At 38.9% G+C, this 19,221-nt stretch overlaps 1 protein-coding gene across 1 annotated transcript in view; it reads left to right on the forward strand.

The window, feature by feature from the left end:
- Positions 1-8,568, forward strand: part of GYPC (glycophorin C (Gerbich blood group)) — a 28,890-nt gene extending 20,322 nt beyond the window's left edge. Inside the window, exons 2-3 of the mRNA XM_009087860.4 lie at positions 4,889-4,939; positions 7,194-8,568. Of these exons, the coding sequence (XP_009086108.1) occupies positions 4,889-4,939; positions 7,194-7,390 (248 nt within the window). The 3' untranslated portion in view covers positions 7,391-8,568. The remainder of the gene's footprint in view (positions 1-4,888; positions 4,940-7,193) is intronic.
- The last annotated feature ends 10,653 nt before the right edge of the window (positions 8,569-19,221 follow it).

Below are 19,221 nucleotides of genomic sequence, written 5' to 3' on the forward strand. Positions count from 1 at the left end.
AAAAAAAATGGACAAAAATTTATAAGACTCTATATTACTAAGTAAACTGTTTTTCATTTGTCTCGTTACAACCAAAGTTATCTTTCAAATGTATGGAAGAAGCAAAGAACAATCAATACTGAGGTAAAACCCTCCTCTGAATTCTGTCTCTGTCTGGCCTGAACCGTGAACTGGATTCATGAACTATCATTCAATTTGAACATCTCCCTTGTTTACTGGACATGCATGGACAGATAGTAGGAATGTTTGAGACCAAACCATTAAACATTTAATAGCCAAATTCTAAAGACATATTTCAGCCTACAGATAGAGACTGCTTACACACTGCTGCCTGCAACAACTCAGTCAGTGTTTGGGGTGGTTCTGCAAAGCACATCCCTGGATACACTGAGGTAAGGGTGGGCTGTTCTTCGTCTGGAAAGTCCCATTTGCAGCAGATTTTCATAAAGTGGCTAGGTGAGCTGATTCAAGATGAAATCTTCCTGTGTATTTCCTAGTCTGCATGCCTAGGAAAGCCCTGAGAAGGAAATGACTGCCTTAAGGATTTCAACCCATCATTCACATGGATTGAATGAATTTCAGCCACTTCTCATGCAATGAACAGGAGCATCAAGAGGGAGAATGGGTTGCACAAGAAAGCACTTAAAGACCTACTTGAGTGTAATTTAGCAGCCAAGGCTTTGTCTGAGATTGTAACCCAGCAGTCAGCAATGGAGCATCGTGATAAGAGATGCTGGGGTTGTTAAGAATCAAAAGCACAAGCATGTGGGTAGGAAGATCCTGAAAGACAGGAACAGTGCTGCCTGACTGCTGTCAGTGGCTTTGAAACCTGTGTTGTCAGAGCTGCTTATCACCCACAGGTATCTGTATATTCACTCAGCCTGACAAACTCCCAAATGCAGGATCACCCACAGCTGCATGGAAACCAAGACAATGGGAGTTGTAATCTCCAGCTTTTCATTCTCTACTCAACACTGCCAGCTTCAGTCTGGAACTTCATCTTAGGAAATTGGAGAGGCCTTGAGAAGTCTGGGGTAAGGTTACAGTTATGCCATCAAATTGCCCTTGTGGATTGCACAGTAGAGATTTGGCAGTTCACACCAGTAGGTTAGAGCTATCCTGTAGGGTCATTCCCATGCATTCCTGTCAAATGCGCCAAATGGGGATCCCCTTGCAGGTATGGTTTTTCTTTCATGCTTTTCCCATCTGTAAATCCATAGCAATCAAACATGTAGATGCTTAAATTGTTGACTGAGGTCCTGACTGCAGAACCACCAAGAGTACAAATACTGGATTTTTTTAATGGAAACTAATTTAGCAGGCAAAAATGATGCCTGAAAATTAGAAAGCTTGAAGTTTTCTACAAGTTTATTCCATGTGTCACTGATAGTAGCCACAGAATCACTTCAAAGTATTGTCTTCTGCAAGGAGAAAGATCTAAACTCTGAGCTTTCTGTGCTGAATGGGAGAAAGTATTTGGGGGATGAATATGCCCTTTCCCACCAACAAATAAGTTGAACAGCTTGTCAGTTGGAATGTCATGGTTAAGACATTCTTCTAAAGCAGAAGTCTTGCTCACTGGTAAGTCTTGCACCTTTATCAGGACTGCCATTATACTTTGTTTTTTTCATAAAGACCTGTTCTCTGGTGTCACAAAATCATGCCAAAACCTCACTTTCTGTCTACAAAGCACATTTAGTCCTTGGCAGTGTAAAAAAGAACTGGAAAGATCTACTTGAATGGAGCTCAGATATAAAGCAAGTGTAAATGTTAAAAAAAAATTGTTTTAAAGCTAGTGTCAGAATTTTGGGGCAGGAAGTGATTTATGGCTTTTAGTGGTTCAGATTTGCAATTTATAGAACAAAAGAAATCACTACAACTGTCAGAAAAGTGTATAATGAGAATAGGAGTGTGCTGAACCTCAAGCAAAGTTTTCACTGCTGAACCTGCCTGCTTCAAACAACTGTTCCTTAGCCAAAATGGAAGGGGATAGATTAAAACTAGGGGGAAGGGGGAAACTACTAAAATTCATAAAAATCAAGTTTTCTTGGAAGGTTGGACCCGAATGAGGTGATTTAACAAATTTACCAACAAATTTAGCAGGAATAAGTCACCACTGGTTATGTTAACATACAAGTCAGTAGCAGTGGTGTGCCATCTGTGAAGCACAAAGCCAGAGATCTGCTTGCAGTACTTAAGTCAGGAATATTTCTGGGACTTTCACAGGCTGCTGCCTTCTCAGCAGGATGTGATTGATGAGAATGAGACAGGTAGCAATTGTCATTCTATTGCAAAAATTCCTTATCTGTAAGTTTATGAGCAAAACTGGAATTTGATGAATGTCAGGTCATGACACAAAAGCATTTCTTTCTCATCATTCTGGCTTTTAGAATCACACTTTCCAGCAACAAACAATTTGATTTGTGTGTTCTGTTCTTGATTTGGTCATCTCATTCTGATGGCCAGAAATTTTATGAAAAACATGTTTCCCCACAATCTTTTGATTTCTGTGTGTCATGGTAACCAGTGGCAGTAAATAACAGCAATGTTCAAGCACTTGCAGACCCAGATTGTATCTGGACAAGGGCCAATATAACAGGGAGAGGAAGTTTTGCAATGACAATACAGCAAGAGATAACACAAAAGATGTTCTTGAAACAAAGGGAAACAATCAAAACAGGTGCAACAGCAGCTAGTGGAGCACAGACCTCTGAGCACTCTGCATGTGAAGAAGAGCAGAATAAAGAAGGTACAAGGCCAAAGCCATTACTGAGCTAAAAGTTCCATCAGGAAGCTGGATGTCTTTTTTGCCTCAGAAAGTGAAGACTCAGTCCTCAGCAGTGCAGTAATGCACTGTATTTCTCACACAGTCTGAGTTCAGAGAGGCCATGCTGAGGTTCCTGGCCAAGCACAGATTCCCTTCTGGACAGCAGCCACTGTTTCACTCCTGCTCAGGGAAGATGGTCTCATTCCACCACACATGCCTTGCGTGCTCCTCAGCCATATTTCAGGAAGGATGACACTGCTTGAACCTCAAACAATGCCAGTACTTTCACACCTGCCTAGCAGTACTGTAGTATTGCCATGAACCACATAGCTATTTTTGGATAAAGTGAAATTTCAGAGACATTGTAACAGGGATTAAGAGGTGCTTCTGTGCTCTACATCAACATTGCTCCAAAACTGATTTGGGAAGCAGACCTTGACTTTCTGATCATTGGTGGTGGCTGCAATGTTCTGGCACTCCAAGTGATGCAGCCAAAAGCTGTCTGGGAGGGCAGCAAGCCTATTCTGTGTCCAAAAAAAGACTCACAAAGGAGCAGTCAAGCCCTGGTTCTTGTAGTAAAAGGGGAGCTGTGGTGAGAGGAGCCACATCAGGGTGTCAGCTGAAGGGCACAGCACTGCCAGCTTAGCCCATCAGTGCCACCTGCACCATTGCTCAAGATGAGTCCTGTATTCTGTTGCAAACTTAGAAAGATGGAAATGAAACCTTTTCTGCAAAATGATGATACTGTAATCCATTCTCAAAAAGCACTGTGATGGCAAGTCCTAGAGATAAGGCACCTGCTTGTTATCTGAATCTGAGAGGCACCTAAGAATGCCAGGTATGAGCAGAGAGTTACTCATAAACCTTTTTATAATTAAGGGGATAATAATTTGATCTGGAATTAATGTTTGGCAGCAAGCTGTGTGGCTTTGGAAGCACTTTGGAATTCACACCTTCAAATGTTTGATTGCTGCAGAGGAGCCTGCTTTTTTGGCACGCAGTATGTATTTGGTGTGTGAAGAAATACAGAGCATTTTGACCTTGAGGCAATTAATCTCTTCTGTGCACATGGGTTTTGAGTAGACATAGACATAATAAGAGTTTTTAAATTACAGAAGATGTGCTCAATCTTTCCATCAGTATGTAGATGGAGGAAAATGTGTGAAGGATCTCTGGGGAAGAGAAAAGCGCTCTTACTTTCTAAAAATAGCACCTCCCATGTTTGAGAAGAGGTGGATCCTTTGAATCTCAGCTCTTCTCAGTTTGTTGCAAACTGACTTTAGAGACTGGACATGAGCAAGGAGAGAACTGCTGGTAGTGTTTCATCCTTGAATCATATATACAGATATATCAAAGGAAAACCCAGGTACCAACTATAGTGTCACTCTTGAGTTTACAGAAGGACTTGGAGTTACATTTTCACCTTTTCCAGAGAATTTTTCTATGTACTTCATTTACCAAAGGGAAATTTTAAATAAAATTTCATATAAATTATAATGCAATTATGTTATTTGATTTATCAGCACTGAATTCAGACTTACTCTGCATGGGGACTGTGTTTTATACCACACATGAGAGGCTTGCTGTGATTCCAAATGTAAGCTGGAAAGAAAACAAATGCAAAGATTAAAAACAGGACATTGCAGATAAATAAATATTAATTGAAATCAATACACATAGATTAATTTTCACCAAATCAAGATTCAGACCATGCTCTGAAGAGCCATAAATGGGAAAATAAATAGACATCAACCTTTTTTTTCCCCAGAAATACCTTTCTGAGAGTAATCACAGTACCTAAATGCTCTTAATTTAAGCATTCACTGGAGGATGTTACAGGTAAGTGCTCATAATACACAGTAGGTGTTTCCCTGGGGGCCATGATAGTTTACATAATGTGCTAGCTATTTCTTTTCCACTGCTGTGGTGGCATAAAACTGCTACAGTAAGGGTAACTCTAATGGGAATTTTCATAAATGTCTTTTGCTAACAAGAGGTATTGATTAAGTTCCAAGTTTTCCAGGTTAAAATAATACAAAACTGCCAGTACAGTCACTGCTCCTCCATATGATCCAATTTCTTTTTTATAATTAACTTTTTTATGTTCTATTCTATTTATAGATGGAGAAGTGGAGAGCCCCGCTGCTGGAGCAGATGTGGCTGTTATTGGAGGTGAGTAGCAGACCGTACTAAGCAGCACCATAAGAATTAAAGCAGCAAGTTTGTTGATTTCTTGCATTTTGCAAAACCCCTACTTTGCTGACAAGACAACAGGAGAGGCACAATTAGAGTTAATTAGGCCAGTGGGAAATCTGCTCCCAGAGGGGCTATTGGCAAGATAACAAGATGAGATAATGAGCACAAACCATATACTGAGCAGTCCCACTCTCATCCATTCCCCATTTTAGGATGAAATACCAAACAGTCCAAGAGAAAAGTCAGTCTCTGATTTCCCTCAGTATTCACTGGATCAAGCTTGTCCTTTAGCACAGAACTGGTGCAGCACCTTTGATTTGAGCGATGTTAGCCCATACCAGCTGACCCTTTATTGCTGCAGAATTCACCACACTCTATTTCCTGGTGTTCCATTAAAGCTCTCTCATGCATTTAAACTAAATACAGTTGTCAGAATAAATGAGCAAAGCTACGTTCACAGAGTGAACCTGTCTTTTTATTTTTATTGTGTTTGTTCATTTCCATGCTAACACACTAATTTCAGTCATTCACAAGGGGCTATACCAATCATTAGTGCAAATTGGTGAGGTTCTGCTATATTTCCCTCAGGTCCCATCTCCTGTAACTTTAATTTCAGCTTTCTATGAACAAGTAGCAGGTAAATTGATTTGTACTTAGTCCCCTAGGCTTATTAATATTGTGCTACATCTAAAGCCTATTAGAGCCTCTTGTGTCAAGGGATACCACCGAGGTCCTAAAAATTGATGAAGCCCACGCTGCAACCATGATATTATTTTCAACTTGAAGTTCTTTGTAGAAGCAATTTCATTTCTGCTAGCAGTAACTTTACCTTCCAGAACCAAGCACCATGAAATCTGGGGGATAATGTTAAGGCATTATATATACTATATCTTTAAAGACAGTTATAATTTTTATTTACCCTGCTAATGTTCTGTCTATTCCTATGTTTTTATGCCAGTAGGGTATCTGCACTCAGTTTACTGAAGCTGATAAACCTAGAGCTTTGGAGATACCCACTCTTGCCACTTATCTTGAATATAAGATGCAGAAAAGAAGTACTCTCCACCTTCCCCTCATTATATCTGCAGAGCAGTAGGCATTTCCAGGGAGCAATTCTTCTGACAAAATATAAAATTCACTTCTAGAAGAAATGACCCCACACACACATTGACAGCAGAGGAAGCCCTAGAAATGTTCTGTTCAAGTTCTTTTTATTGTGTATTTCTTTAATATTTGGCTTATTCCTGGATTGATATGAATATAGAATCGTATCAATCAGTGTCATGTAGTCATACAGAATCACAGCAAAAACGTTCATAAGCACATCCTGGATCCATGCAAAAAATCATGTTAAAAAAATTATAAAAGTCACACAAGTTGAATAAACTTCAAAATACTCAATTTTTTCAGAATTTTTAAGTCAATAATTTTATCTGGGAAGAAAGGGATAGAGTTTGTAGGTCTTTTAAGAATGGAATTGTCATGAACTTGTCTCTTTTATGGACTTCTACCTTTCACAATGTAAAAGGATAATGAATTTACTTTTTTTCACTAGATGTGTTTCCATTCACCATTTAGTCCTATGCACATTGAGGTCATCTATAGAAATTTTTGTCCAGTCAACACACAGCTGGAAATTAGTCCAGGAGACAAGAAAGACCTACCCAGAACCCCTTCCTTCTGCCAGGTGCCACTTTCACATTCATTACAATCAAACTTTCTTAATTAGAGCACAGAGTGAAATGGCAGCTTGCAAACACAAAGCAGTTCCAGAGTCACCCAGCTCCTCCTATTTGTTAAATGTCCCCTGTGGAATGCTCAGTACCCAGAACATTTCCTGAAATTGAGAACACTTGAGAAGGCAACTTGGGTTGTCTGCAGCACCCCCACCCCAGGTGTATGTTACCAGAAGGATGAAAGAAACCTCTTGGTTTCCCTTTATGTTCTTTTATTTCTCCTCATTTGTAATGAACTTTTAGCTCCAATATGTTCAATCAAATCAAGCCTTAGATTTAAAAGAGAGCTAGTGAGAATTTTTCCAGTATTCCTGCAGTGTCTACAGCCCTTCTTGTTTTTTGCAGAGTGTTCTGACTCTGCCCACTGAAAAAAGCACACCCCTTATGGCACATGGGCTTTTTCCTACCCAGCAACTCAGGTCATGATGTCTGGCTGTGAGACACTACTCGTGTTTGATCACTGGTGATGCACTTAAGTGGTTTCTTCCCCCTAGGTGTGATTGCTGCCGTGGTGTTTGTCCTGATTTGCCTGCTGGTGGTGATGGTGCGCTACATGTACAGGCACAAGGGCACCTACCACACCAACGAGGCCAAGGGAACCGAGTTCGCCGAGAGCGCCGACGCCGCTCTGAAAAACGACCCCGCTCTCCAGGAAGCCGTGGATGAGAGCAAAAAGGAATATTTCATCTGAGAGGCAAGGATTTCCATGGAGACTTCCCTGAGGGAATCAATCAGAAATGTAACATCAACAGAAGTACTAGGAGATGGATAATACGAGGATACAGGCGAGCATCCTAATTGAAGAGTATCTCACTCCTTTTTCTTTGTCGCTGGGTTGTTCCTTTTCCTCTAGCAGTGAAGAACTAAATGCCAGATACTTGCCTGTTGATTTTATTAGCAACACAGCTGGTCACAGTTGAAATCAATATCAGATAAGAAGAAACAAAATCTCAGTATGAGTGATACACCAAAACGAGATAAAGATAGCAAATGTCAAGCCTTGACATTTGGTGAAAATAGCAGATGCCAAATGAAAACATCCTCTTAGAGTTAATGATGCATCCTATTCTGATATGATGAAGAACTACCTGAAATTGAATTTCAAATGGTAACAGAACAAACATTAAACTAGATAAAGGTGATCTAGCTTGAAAAAAAATAAATCTAAAGCCCAGATATCCCTCCCATCCCCTTAAATGTGCATTTTTATTGGCATGAGGGGCTTTATGTTTGTTTTTGGGGGGGATTTACACTGGGATTTCGTATTTTAATATTTGAATTTTTTACATATATAAAAAACAAAGACACTTCAAAGAAATAAAACACTTGGAAAACCTGGAAAAGGAAAGAGTGAAGGATTTATTACTGACTTTCCCTGCATGGCAGCTTAAGAACTGCAAAATGTTGGAATTTACAATGTAGTATACAATAGTCAGTAGATGTACAAATATGATTCCAATTAGTCTGTAGGTTTTCTGCACACATGCATAAATAGATAGATATTAAAAGCTAAAGCATCCTGGTTTGAGCAGGCCCCTTGAAACAATGGAGCTCAGCTACATTTTTTTCATGTAAGATATTTTTGTCTGAATATTTATTTATTTATTTTTGCATTAGAATATTCTCTGAGTGCCCCCCAGCAGGATTGTAGGTTTTTGCAGGGAGAGGAATTCAGTTCTGGTGCAGATATGAGTACATCTTTCACAAGTGCAACCTTATGACTGTCACTATAAAAAAGTTTGTTCATCTGCATCCCACTGGCTTTATTTCTCACTCTGTATGGCTTCTGTGTATCCTTTGCAGTGTGCTAGACCAGAGAATTACACTGACATCGATGCTTTATTATAAATAAATAAATAAATAACTAGATTATTCATGGTGGGTCACATGAAAACATCTTATTCCTCACCTAAGAATCAACAGTGATGAGTTTCTTTACCCCAGTAAGTTGGCTTCCTAATTGAAGCCCACAATTACCTCCAGAAATAGGATAATTGTTCTCTGCACCTGCTCATCCACAGCTGTCATGGTGCCCTGGACTACTGAAAATAGAGGTGGAGAAATGCAAGATAACAAACAAGATACTGATGAGCTCTGCTCAAGTTGATATATTTTTTCCTGTGCTTTGGTCTATATATGTGTGTACATATATATAAAGTCATCTACAGCTGTGCTTTCACGACACTCTTGCTGATCACTTGTGCTCACTTCTTGGCACCAAAGCTTGGGAAGCTCCTGGACTCTGGTGTTTGTTATTGGCCTCAAAAATGCTGTAAGAGATCTGATCAAGGTAAGACTGAGGATCCAGCTGAAGAAACAAGATATTTTTTTCTTTCAATCACAGTCTCAGTCTTTGGTCAGTGCTTGAAGAAGACGGACTCTGAATTATATTTAGAATCCCAATACCTTTAATTTCCAATCTTAAATCCACATGTGTTAGCATTTTAACCAAAGACTGTGACACTCGTGCCAAATTTATTAAATGCTTAAGATGATTTCTGTAACATACCATTGCAGAACCACATTGTATTCTGTGGCTAGTGCAATGTAAAATGCACAAAACACAGAGCTGAAATATTTGATAATATGCACCTGCCTCCTTCTTAGACCCATTAATATTTTAATAATTTTAAAATATTAATAATTTTAAAATAATTTTACTTCTGAAATAGGAACTATTTTATTTCTCTGGGACAAGTGTTAGAAAAAATCACTGAGCTTAACTGTAAGACTGAGTTTATAAAACTGAAGACCCCTGATCCTCCAGTTCAATAAAAATGTAAATATTTCCTCTGAGAAAAAGATAACTGGGGTGACTTGAGCTCTGCTGCATCTCCCACAAAAGTGTGGGAACACCAAAGAATTTTCCTGCAGCCCTAGCAGGACCCATAGAGGACTACCGGCTTTTTGTCCCCTTTCATACATTCAGAACATGGAACATTATCATAGCTGTTAAAGAAAATTGACTTTACAGAAAAGTGTGATGGCCATAGGGAATAAATTCCTGCCTCACTCCTCAGTCTCATGACTGGCTTTTGCAAGTTGAGCTTGCAGATTTGAATCAGACACCTGTGTCGTACCTGTTACATACAGGAACCTGACTTAGTGTTTCTTTTGGTGTGGGTGTGAGTTTTTAAATTATGATTTAGACAAAATGCCACGCTGGAATTGCAGAGGGCAGATTTTCTGTTGGTATACCATGAGCTCAGAGGAGCTCAGCCAATTCTTACCAGTTCAGTCAACTTCAGACTTTGTGTCATTGCTTCCCTTAAATCTCAACTGAATGCAACTTCTGGTCTCTGACTATATCTCTTCTTTGTAGCTTAATTAACAATCTTTATCCCATTTTCTCTATTTATCTAGACTGACAAACAGTTCAAGCATTCAGGAACAGCTTCCCTGTTGGTTACAAGCCCGCTTGAATAGCTGGGCAGCAGCACTTCTGTCATGAGCTGTGGTTTCATTGAATTTATTTCTTTACTGTGTCCTTCTGGTTTTCAGGGCCTTGTGTATTTAGAAATTGCTCAAGCACACTCAACAGAGAGAAGAAATGATTTGTGGATATTTTCTGTTTCTTTGTTTTCTTCAGGAAAAACTTTGTTTTGTAATGAAGAAATCTCATGATATCAGGTGACTGCCACATTCTAATGGCCTCATCCTGCTGGTTTTTTACTCATACAATAACTCAACTGTCTTGAGTCATTCAATTTAGTTGTAAAAAGAGTGCATTACAAACTTCCTATTACTTTAACAACTAATTAGCAAAACATCCCTCTGCAGGCAGCATGCTGTGCTAAAACAAACGTTGTGTACAGCGCTGAGACATCTCAGTTGGCAGCCGTAGCTTTTCATCACTGATGGCTAAATGATTTTTACAGTTTGCTTCCTGAATAGAATAATTAATGAAACAGATTCTTCTTCCCCCACATGAGGGGTCCTTCTAATGCCGTGGCCTGTTGTCCTGCAGCTCTTGGGTGCCTCATTTTCTCAGCTGTGGCTGCTGTTCTTGCTTGCACTCCCTCAGCTCCCATCTGGATCTCTACTGCCTTCTCTATGGCAAAGGATCAGCCATTTACTTATGCATTTATTTACCTGTTTTTATCTATGAAGTTGCTCTGCCCCTCTCTGATAGGCAATAAAAATTTTCAGAAAGGTTTTAGGTTTGGCTTGCCGATCCTACATCAAATTTGAGCAAACGTGACCAATCTGACCTGAGACAGATTTACAGAGTGATCACTTATGCCACATTTTTACAGACAACAGGTCTAAAAATAGCACTGTAAGTTCTGTAGTTGTTAAATTTAGTCCTGTGAATCTCCAGTGATCATCTCCAAGGTTTCTCCCTAAACAAGGCATCATTATGATGATCCCTCAAGCCACTTGATTTTGTCCTCATGCCTTAATGCCCTATGAAATCTTGTTGAATCCCACTTTGCATAGGAAGTCTTAGGTCCACATTTGCAAGTATAAGTAAGTAATTTTTAAATGATGTACGGGAAAGCAGTGCACCAAAATGACCAATATTTGCGGAAGTTGGCAGAGAGGAAATAAATATGATCCTATTTTTTTAAGATATGTGGAAATAACAAAAATTAAACATAGTATTTCTGGTGACATTAGTGAATGACATGGGTTCATCAAGCTTTCAAACTCTCTCACTGATAAAAATAATCCCTTGGAAAAGGAAATCAATCTCCTTTAAACCATTTCTTTTTGTTAGTCTTTGAAAAAAGTTTTCACAGATTCAATATTCTGACATTCTGTCTTAACATCTTGATCTCAATTTCTTCTAACTTTATGAGCATAACTGACAAAAATGACTGCTTGCCAATCTCAGACTCTGAAGCATCATTACAGCTCAGCAGAGGAATTCTGTCTGAAAGAAGTCTGTCCCCATTGTGTACCTGGCCAGCCAGACCGTGGACCTGGTGTGCATTTTTTCTGGGGCTTGACCTCTATTGTTCCAGGTTTTTCCCAGGTCCAATATGCCACTGCACATTAATACAGACCTGAGGAGAATTTAGTCAGCCACTTGTCAAGGAAACGAGACATACAGACATACATATGTGTAAACAAGACAGACATATCTGTAATTTCTTTTTCTTTTTAGGAAAAAAACAAGACCAAATCACTTTGGGATACTGTTAAAAATAGGACTATGGGATTTCTCAGAACATCAAGTTTTCTCTTAAATCAAATCTAGGGATCTCGGGGGTACATCAGTACATGGAAATAAAAAGGACTGTTTTCTTTCAACAAGGAATGCAGACAAAGTGCTGAAACATTTATAGTCCCAGGATAAGCAGAAAAGGACTGCACTAGTTAAAGCCTGCAAGAATTCGTCACAGAACAGAGGAAACACTGAGACAAGATTCTGAGAAAATCAGTAAAAAGGTGCAGAGCAAGAGAAGGTAATCTGATGCCAATAGGGATGGAAAGAAGTTTTTCTTCAAAGAAAATAGATAATCCTGTTTGGATAAATCAGTGTATTTGCTCATTGTAACTGCTGACAACAAATTTCTTTGAATTTTATGGGATGATTTCTTTGAATTACATGAGATGTTTGGATTCCTTGTGTGTGCAGCTCCAATCAAAAAATTATGGTACATACACACCAACAGAAGACTCCCATTAAATATATTAAAAGCTGTTTATTACACTTTCTAAAATCTCTCGTTCTTCACATAAGGAAGCTTTGTGTGTTTAGAAAGTGCAGAAGCCTCCCAGCAGCAGCTCATTCAGGACAGAATACTAAATACTTGAACAAGCAATGGACCCACATCTGATGTCTGGAAATTTGGGTACATAAGAAGATAACAATACCAAAATAAAACATAGATGGTGAGCAAAAATTTCAGCCATATTACAAAGAAGTTAGATATTTGCTGTAGTAGAGATCCTTCTCTAGTTCAAGACAGTAGTGTTGTAAGTGACTGAAAATAAGGAATCTTTATTCTACGTGCCCATTCCCTGTGTGGTTGGGACAGAATCCCACTGCTTTCAGTGGGACAAGCATTTTATTGATCATATTTATCCTTCCTGCAGAAAAATTGTATTTCCACGTGTGTCAGAAGGAAACACATCAAATTAAAATAAAATCTTTATATGTGCTGATCTTTTAGCACGACTTCTTGCCTTTACACCTTTTCTGTTGTTTCAAACTGTATGTGTGATGGAAAGTATCTGATATGTTGTACTAAAGACTATTTGGATTGCAGCATTGCTATAAAAAGAATGGAAAAAAAGAGCATCCAAAGCTTACTGCTGATTTTATGTTAAAGCTGACTATAATGTTTGTATTTACCAAAGCTATTAATACACTGATGGTGTAAATCTACTATATTTTGAATGGAAAAAAAAAGAAGAAAAAAGTAATAACTTTATAATTAAAGTTCTAATTTTCAGCATTTGAAAGGCTCTTCTCATATTTTTCTTCTTTTTCAAAACATCATAAACTTTTAGAATTGCCAATTATGTTGCTTTCATGTGAATGTAGATCAAAAAAGAATAGTCAGCTAGAATTTTTCTTCATAGAGCATACAAACCCTACAAGATATACTGCTGGGGTTTGCATTAAAGAGCCAGAGAAGCTTTTGCTAGATCTGAGAAGGAGTCAACCTTCAAATGAGAAATCAAACAATTGTTCTCTCTGAAGAAACATTACCCTGTGGATGTTGGTGTGGACCTGTGCCCTGCTCTGTGATCTAAGGCATGGTATTCTTAAAAATTCTGGGCAGATTATAAACATCTGATAGCTATTTGCTGTTGGCTGACCTGCCTTCCACCCAGCTGGTACCAAATGTGAATGCTTCTGCTTTGTTCTTCATGCCTTCCATACAACTTATCTTTGATCTTAATACATCCCCTGTTTAAGAGTATTGAGAGGATGTGCCTGGTATAAAAAGTATTGCAATGGAATCATTGAATTGTTCAGGCTGAAGAAACCCTGCTGGATCATCAAGTGCAACCATTAACAATCTTGGCACTGCCAAGCCCTTTTTCAAAGATCACTCCTGTCAGTGAGAAAAGCTCTTCAGGTAATCTGTTACTGGGTCAAGATGGTACCTCAGAGTGGTCAAACCTGGAGGGTGCAGAAGGACAGGGGATCACCTCAGTTTTGATATCTGTGGAGAACAGTTCCAGTGGGCCTCTAATGTGCCATAGGATTTAATGTGTGGACTGGAGGCCAGCACCAGCCAAATGGTTCATCAGCAATGCTCTAATGCTGAAGAAAGATAAGCAGGGAGGAAATGCTGCTGAAGACTATAAACCAGGTCCTTATTTATTAGCCAGAACACTGTGGAAACTGGACTTTGACTTGATACCACATCAGACAACAGGATCCAGTGTTACTGGAGGTGCTTCCAATTTGGCAGCCCAAATCTGTGATGTCTTGTACTGTTACCAGTGGCTCTGCATGGCAATTCCATGGAGACTGGCCAAGGGCTAACTGCCAAGGAATTATCAAAGTGTGTTCACAGCAAATGAATCCTTATGGATGGCCAGTAGTTGACAAGCTTACAGCAGAAACAAAGAGGTGAATAAAAATGAAGATTAGCAAATAAAGGGCAATACATGGAAATAAGGGCTTTCAGAATGAAGCGCCATCACATAGCATGACCTTACAAGTGCACATGATTTGCTTCATACCTATTCTATCAACCTGAAGCTTCAGCACAAGATATTTTGACTACACCCAGAAAGACTTTGAAGTAATAAATCTGTTTCCCAGCAAATATCTTGATTAACATTTCTATTTCCGCTTCAAAAGAAAGGTTTCCCACCTTAGCAACTAATCTTGCTAGAACTATACACAGAAATGTTTCTTAATTTCTGATGTTTGCTTAATGACAAGGAACACCTGAATGGTCACTCAGTTTCCAGTACATTGTAAAGAAAGTATTTCATCTCCCTGAGGGATTGCTACTAAATTCACTTGGAAGGACTTCTCAGTGTGACATATGGGTATGTTGATAAAATGCAACTCAGCATCATATTCTTAGTTACTGGAAACAATCACCTTTATTCATTCTAACACCTATTGGAGTGTGGATCAATAGCATTTTAATAAAGCCCCCTGTGATTCATATTTAACATAAATAAGATTTTATATTGTATTTCAATTAAATTACACTTTCTGCTATTCTTTACTGTCAATTTTTTGCTTTCTTCTCCATTCACAGGTTTTTTGTTTCACGAATGCATGTGAGACCCTCGGGGCTCTCCCTGCCTTTTCTCATGTTCCTGTCATGTTCTGCATAAATGGAGCCTTGTGCTCAGAATTTCTTCCATAGAGCAGAAATATCTCGATTCCCTTCTGTCCAGCAGCAGAACAAAACTTGAAGAATCAGAGATTATTACATCTCTCAGTTTTCTGGTAAAGAGATAAAGACCCTTGTTCCATGAAGGGAGCTCAGGACTCTCTCAGTCTTTCTTCATGCATGGCATGAGTGATGCTTCTGACACCAGGATGCAAGAAAGCAAAATGAAAAATGGAAGGCACAGCACAGAATCAGGAGCAAGTGCATTCCCCTGAACAGCAAGATGCTGAACACTTGCCAAAAGCCCCCACAGAATTATTTCTCTTCTCATTCAATACCTCTCTCACCTTCTTCCCTGCAAAGAAACATCTGGCAGCTGTGCTTATCTTTAACCAGATCTCTCATCTCTGCAGCTTCACTGGCTGCAATGAAAAATGGATTACAGGCACAAGGATAAGAGCAAATAGTTCAGGATCAGATTACTTCAAGCCTTATCAGACCCACCAAGTCAGCTCACTCCTAGCCCTACTCACAGGTGTAAGTCACATGAGCTTTGAAAACCTGTCCTCATTTTTTCATTTTGTTCCAGGCCTCAAGTCCTGTCCTCATACTCTCCTGCTATAGGATTAGGAATTTTCTTATTAGACTCTGGCTGACCTTACCATGGATACAATCTTCAGGGGAGAGGAGAGACTGTTGTTGTATTGGTTGTGGTGGGGTCTCTTCCCATACAAAAAAACTTAAAACTTGAAAAAACTGTTTAGTCAAACTCCAGTTGGTCAGGCTTTTTGGTAAGGAGGATAATGGAAGAGTTGTGAGTGGAGGTCATATTCCCAAAGGTCAGCCTGCCTCCCCAAAGCACAGAGGCATTGAAGATTTAAAAGAAAACAGTACCAGAATATTTTTCTGATGTGGATCAAACAATATCTTTTCTATAAACCAAATTGTTGGCCAAAATTGAATTGTTTCTGAAAAAAATTAATCTCAGAACTCCTCGTAATTGTCTTTTCTCTGAAATAAGTAGTAAATAAATAATCAGTCTGAAGAAAAAGCATTTTTAATCAAACAGATGAATAAGAGGTCATTATTCACTAAAACAATTTCTTTTCCAGCAGTTCTGTGTTGTACAGTAAAATTTGTGAAGACTGCACAAAGAAACCAATATTTTGTTTCATCTTCCCTCTGCAGGAACATTCATGAAATGTGTTTGTGTCATTTTAGCTAATAAACATATAAACTTTTTTTTTTTGTGCAGTGTCTTCGAGGGTCTTGCCCTTTTTCTGTCCGTGAATTGTATTTAAGGTGGAGATGGGAAAATATATATAATTATTCACTGTCTAGCTCCAAGTCCAGGCAAAAGTTCCCACCTTCCAAGTGCTCTTTTTCATTTTATTGATATTATTATGGCAAATTAAACTGCTGAGAAAATTCTATACAGTTTCCTAAAATGGTATATTTAGCATGTATGTCTCTCAAGTTGGAATTCCCAGCCAAAAAGACAACAGAGTCTACAATGAGTTGGGAAAACAGGAATGAGAGACTCCATTAGTCCCATGAGGAATGCCTCTGCATGTGCCTTGGTTTGCCCTGGAATATCAATAAAGAGGGGGAGGTTATGGGGGGTTTTGATTGTTTCTTTGTTCTTTTTGGAGGTTTTTCCTAACAGCAGTATGAAAAATTGGCTGGCAAAATTCCTGATAGGAGTAAAATAACATAATCCCTTCAATGACACAGAGCCTTCTCCTCCAGCTGCTGGGATGCAGAACATGCACATGTACATTCTTAAGGTCTAATGCTAAAGGCATATAGAGAAAATTAACTTTGCTCCACTGTACCCAGTAACACCATTCTGAACATGATCAGGGAATAATTTTTACCATTATTTTTACCATTTATTTTTATTATCAGGGAATTCATACACACCCCAAGTGTGTATGCCCTAATTCTGGATCATTTGAGAGCCAGAAGCTCTGTATCAGAGCAGCTGCTTCATCCCACCTCTGTCACAAGGAGCTCTGATGTTTCGTGTGTCTCAGATATCAGTAACCTCCACACCAACATCTGCCACCAACTTGTGAGGGCCAGCAGCTGCTGACAAAATGCTTTCCAGAGGGTCTTAATACCTTTAAGTGAAACAGCACAAATGGACTCTTCATTAACTTTGGCAATAGCTGAAAGAGGCCACAGATGCTGGGCAGAGTCCATAACTTGTAGGAGAATTTGGATCAGATGTGGCAAAACCAGAGCAACCTATGGCCTTGAAATGCTGTGTTGGTGGGTGAGCACACAAACTCGTGGACCCAGGAATGCAATGAGTTCTCCCCTGGGAGAGAATGGTGAAAAGTGAATTCATACTGCCTAGCACCTCGCTGTGCAAACACAGCTATATCCCTGTATTCAAGAGCAGCATGGCCACAAAGACAGGCTGAATTAACCCAGCCCCCTTTATCTGCGGCTGTTCAAACTCAGCTACAACAAAATCTAAGAGAAATCTTTTCTGACAGCTGAGTCAGAAAGCAGCAGGAATTGATGGTAGTCACTTGCTGTGAAGATCAAGCTGTGGTTGTCACAAATATTTTATCAGCATAGAGCACAGAAAACCTCTCCATGAAATTCTCTGCACCTGCACACTGACAAGCAAAGTCCAAGCAAAATGTCCCTGTGAAAGCTTTGTTTTCTTATTTGTATCCAGAGGTTTGACTCAGCCCACAAGCAGCTTGGATAAATTAACACAAGTCCCTTCACTTCAATACTATCCACTTCAGCGACTTTCACTCAAAAAAAACCACACAAACAACAGAACCAAAACCAAGAAAACAAAAAAACCTTCATGTAAATTTGTCAAGGACCAATGAACACATTGAAATAGGAAATCTGCATGAAGAGAAGTTATGAAAAGGCTTGAATCCAACACTTAGGACTAAAGTGTACTTTTTGGTAGGCTTCCAGGAAAGATTAATGTTGCAATAGGTAAACTGGAGAATGAAAATGACCTTAAACACAGCAAAAAACCAGCATCTTTGAAAGCAGAGGGTTCTGATCCTTCCTAAATTATGTTGGCAGAGTCTTAATTTTGCAGAACTGATGGCTTTTGTTTTATCTCCTCACCACAGTCAATCTGACAATGTGCTACTGTAATTATAAGCCAAGACAAACTTGCATGCATTCTAGGGAGACCATCATGAAAAAAAAAAGGAAGAAATATGCTATTGTGCATTAATGACTTCATTAAACAAAATTTTCATGATTTTGTGATGGAGGACTGAAATGATGGGCAAGAATTATCTTCTTCAAACATCTGGGAGCAAAGCACAGCTGGCTCTCTATTGGAGCTTGGCACTCAGCGTGCTATGAGACATACTTCAGTACATAAGAGAGGCTCTTATAAAACTGAATCATTTGGGCAATTAACACTCAAAGCAATTTTCACACAAGCTCTTGATACATGAAATTTGAGTTTTCCATAAGTGACGGGCAGGCTGCTGCATGCAGGCAGAGCCAGCTTTGCTGTAGCACTTCAAGGTTTATGAGGGGGAAAATGCATTCAGAGATGGAAGGTGCTTTAAGGAAGTTTTTCTGCTCATTTGAAAAGGAAGACTTACTGACAAATGTTTTACTGTTATGGGCCTGTGCAAAGTTAGTTACCTCACAGGAATATTCAGATCAAGGGAAGAATTTTGAAAGTTTTACATCGCAAGAGTTTCATGTCTTAGAGGACCAAAAAAATAATTTTAGTTGATTTTTCACCTCTTGCACAAAATCTTGCATTGGGTGTAAGCTGAAGAGTCTCTCTTAAGAAGGCAATTGTTCATGTTTTCTATGAAGTGCAACAGCGTAAGTTAGCGGCAAGAAATTGAAGCAGATGAAAAAAAGTGTGGATTTTATAAGTGCAATTACTTTTGATTAAAATTCCTAGAAAGTCAATGATTTAGAAAAAATACATTTCAGAAAGCCAACTATATTTAAGTTTACTATTACTGTTAAAAGACCACATACAATATATTTTCTGACTCAGAATTCCCAGTGATCTGGGAGCTGACTGATGGATTTATCATGCTTCAAAAGGTTAATCCTGTTCATACGGCAGCCAGGAATTGCCACACACAGAAAAGTATGGTAAAGCATGGAGTTAGTCACAGATAAAATTAGAAATGGAAAATAAAATTCTTTTCGACCATCATATATAGACCAAGCACTTTGCAAAGTAAAGATATCCCCCTTAAATTTAAAGCATAAAATGGGAGGAAAATCAACATTCTTC

Source organism: Serinus canaria, chromosome 7 (genome assembly GCF_022539315.1).
Source record: "Serinus canaria isolate serCan28SL12 chromosome 7, serCan2020, whole genome shotgun sequence".
NCBI lineage: Eukaryota > Metazoa > Chordata > Aves > Passeriformes > Fringillidae > Serinus > Serinus canaria.